Below are 3,307 nucleotides of genomic sequence, written 5' to 3'. Positions count from 1 at the left end.
GCTCTGCTGCGAAGGTCGGCGGCAGGCCAGCGTCTCCAGCCGCCCAGGGAGGAACCGAGCACCTCCTGGGGGAAAGCTCTGAGGAGGCAGCAGCTGAATGCAGCAGCTGGGGATGGTGAGGGCGTTCTGGATAATGACCCCTGGGTGCTCCTGAAAGAACAAGAGGAACGTAAGAAATGTGTCATCTGTCAAGACCAAACCAAGACAGTCCTGCTTCTGCCCTGCAGGCACCTGTGCCTGTGTCAGGAGTGCACAGAAGTCCTCCTGCAGCAGGCCATCTATCAGCGCAACTGCCCGCTGTGCCGCCAGATGATCCTCCAGACGCTCAATGTGTACTTGTGAACCCAAGGGGCGGGTGGCTTGGGTCATTTTCCCAGGAGGTCAAGGGCACCCCTGTCTCTGCCTCTTGCCGGGAAGCAGAACTTCCCAGGGCTGCCTTGAGCAGCTTCCAAAGAACTAAGGATGGTGCTGAAAGGGCAAAAGGCTGTCGGGTGTGTCTGCTAGCCATATTTGCTACATAACTAGATTGTAGCTCTTGCTAGCAAGCACAATAACTGATCTCTGCAGCCGGCTGAGAGAGTTACCTTTTTTTTGTTTACAACTTTTGCTTCAGGGCCTGTTGCCTCAAGCCTGCAGCAGTCAGATCCAAAGCAGAGCACAGAACGATACACTGGTTCCTCCTAGCCAAAGCTGATGGAAAGGTTAAAGGTTATGTTCTCCTGGAAATCACAGGGGCTAATGCAAGGTAAGGGAGGGTTTTTCCCAAGGTCTGACCAGAAAACTACCTGGCAGACTGCATTCACACCTCTGTTTCCTCCTCCCACCATCTAAGTGGGGCAGCTCCCTGGGAATGGGGAAGTGTAAGGCCCTAGGAGAGCAATGAGCACTCGAGCTTTTTAAGGTTTGCTACCAAAGGGCTGAGCCTGGCTTTCAGCTGGAGAAGAGCAGGGTTTCTGGGGTACTTCAGTATCCCAGCCACTGGGGCTTTGGTTTTTGAGCTTCCTGTTCCCCTTGCTAGGACAATGAGGAGCCGTGATGAATGCAGGCTCCCTGCAGGCTGGCTGACTGCAGAGCTCAGTGTCGCTGCTGCTTCCACGCATCACCTATGCAAGACTAGCAAGCACACATCAGGTTACTCACATGGAGAGGCTGGAGGGAGTTAACTCTTTCTGCAGGGACTGTGGTGCTGCCTGGGGAACCTGAAGGGTGGCTCACAGCCCTGGCAGCAGCAGCACACATTTGAGCCAATGCTGGAGAATCCCCTCTAGATAATACACATTTTCTTCCGGCTCAGAGTGCCATGGAACTGTGTGGTTCACACCAGTGCTTGCTTACTGCTTCCCAGGCTGGGCTGGCTAGAGGGAGTAACTCTTTGGGAGGAGAGAGGACATCCCAAAGCTCCTGGGAGCCCACTGAGACATTCCAGCTCCAGGCACAAGTTCTGCATATCCATGCTGCAGATCTGCAGTTGTGTGCATGGAGCAGTATCAGAACATGGCTATCTTTGATTAGGGCAGGGTTACATTGCTGTTCTATCTTACTGTCTGTCAGAAATGTAGCTAGTTTTATTTAAAAGTGTCCCCTGAAGTCTAACGAGGGCATCTGATCCTGGCTGGGGAGGCCTGAGATGGCTCATCCCAGCTTGCTCAACCAGCACCGTTCAAAGAAATTGCTGGACTGCAAGAGGGCCTTGCGCTAAAAAGCTTTTCCTTTTCCAGCTGCTTGCCTGGGGTCAGCCACGTGCCACAGCCAATTTTGGCTGGAGCCAGACTGGAAAGAGTCTTGACTCCTGGACTGCAAGTCAAGAGTCTGAGTGTGGCTGGCATGGTCCTCCTTTTCTATCCTCCTTCTTGATTAGTGATTTAAGCCAAAACAGAGGCAGGAGACAGGCCAGGCCATGCTGGGAGACACCTCTGCGCTGTAAACCTGAGCTGTGGCAAGATACTATCTTCTTGGAGTGTGGCTCTGCTCTGGGAGGCACTGCAGCGGCTGGTTGCCCCTGCATTCTCTGGGGCTGGAGGAACTCCCTGGCCAAGCTGGGCTCCTGAGCCCTAGTGGGTGTTGGAAGGGCCTGGCCCCAGGGCTGTCAGCTGCTTCCACCTCGCTTCACAGAGATGCAAAGCTCCCTGCCCAAGCCCTTTTGCTCAGCCTCTTGTCCCTATGCCTCCCCAGACACACCACCCATGTTAATATTTGCTCTTCCCAGCCACCTCTCCTGCGGCTGCAGCAGTGACACTTGCAGTTGAGTAGCCAAGCCCTTGCCAGAGCGGTGAGCGTGGCCCTGCAGGCTGTGTTCCCCAGGGTCCAGCTTGTCCCAGGCACGTGCAGAGCTCCTCCTGCAAGAGGAGACAGGGAGCTGCACCCTTCCCTGGGTGTGCCTCCGGAGACACCCAGGAGTGGGAGTGTGGCCATAGGTAGTGGTGTTTGGTCAGGACCAGCTCATGGATCTTGGGGTGCAATGTTTCCTACATGAATTGCAGGGAGGAAGGACACCTCCCCAGGACTGCAGTTTCTCCCCTCGAACCCTTTTTCTATTATAGCAGTCACGCTTATTGTTTTAGGGCCTGTTTGTTTGCTGCCTGTTTATAAAAAAAGAGAAAGCTTTGCCTTAAGTTTAACTCTTTGCACTATGGACTAGATACTGAGCAGATTAAAGTCTCCTTTACCAAAAGCTGCCTGCTGCCTCATTCTTGGGAAGGGTTTTCTCTGGGGGGATGCGGTCTCCTCTCTGCTCGCCCCTGGGCTCCAGAGGAAGCCCATCACTCCCCACCAAGGGTCAGAGCTGGAGAGCCAACACCACTAGCAAGCTCAGGGGTACTTGTCTGGGGGTGCTTGCACCCAGAAAGGCAGTGCTGTGGGATACCCTGGAGCCAGGCTGCTGCACAGGAAAAGCCGGGCACCCAAGAGATGAATCTACACCTGGAGACATGGTGGGTGGGCTTTCCAGGGCTGGCATCCCCCAGCCCCTGCTCTGCTAACCCACAGCAAGAGGAGGTGGTTGTGGACTTGCCTGTGCAAGGGGACAGAGAGTGCAGCCTGCAAGGCACTAGTGCTAATGTCTGCATCTTGCCTGGAGGTATGTTTGGTGCTGCAGCCTCTTCTGGGCCCAGGACCAGGCAGAGCAGCTGGGGTAGCTCTTGCTGGTATGGTCCCAGGACTGGTGGGCCTCTTCTCTCCACTCCTAATTCAGGTCACTTTGAGCTGTTTAGTGAGGAGACAAGCAATGGCTGCTTTGCGGACAGGTTTGTACACGCAGCTTCGTCTCTTTTCAGGAGTAGTTCCTCTCTGTACTGGAGCAAAGGGATTT

At 54.6% G+C, this 3,307-nt stretch overlaps 1 protein-coding gene across 1 annotated transcript in view; it reads left to right on the top strand.

Moving 5' to 3' along the window:
• The window catches only part of RNF26 (ring finger protein 26), a gene marked incomplete at its 5' end in the record, with an annotated part of 1,010 nt that extends 668 nt beyond the window's left edge, over nucleotides 1–342 (top strand). Inside the window, one exon of the mRNA XM_009574848.1 lies at nucleotides 3–342. Within this exon, the coding sequence (XP_009573143.1) occupies nucleotides 3–342 (340 nt within the window). The remainder of the gene's footprint in view (nucleotides 1–2) is intronic.
• Between the last annotated feature and the right edge of the window lie 2,965 nt (nucleotides 343–3,307).

Source organism: Fulmarus glacialis, unplaced genomic scaffold, assembly GCF_000690835.1.
Source record: "Fulmarus glacialis isolate BGI_N327 unplaced genomic scaffold, ASM69083v1 scaffold28743, whole genome shotgun sequence".
Taxonomy (NCBI): domain Eukaryota; kingdom Metazoa; phylum Chordata; class Aves; order Procellariiformes; family Procellariidae; genus Fulmarus; species Fulmarus glacialis.
This window is presented reverse-complemented; position numbering and strand designations above follow the sequence as displayed.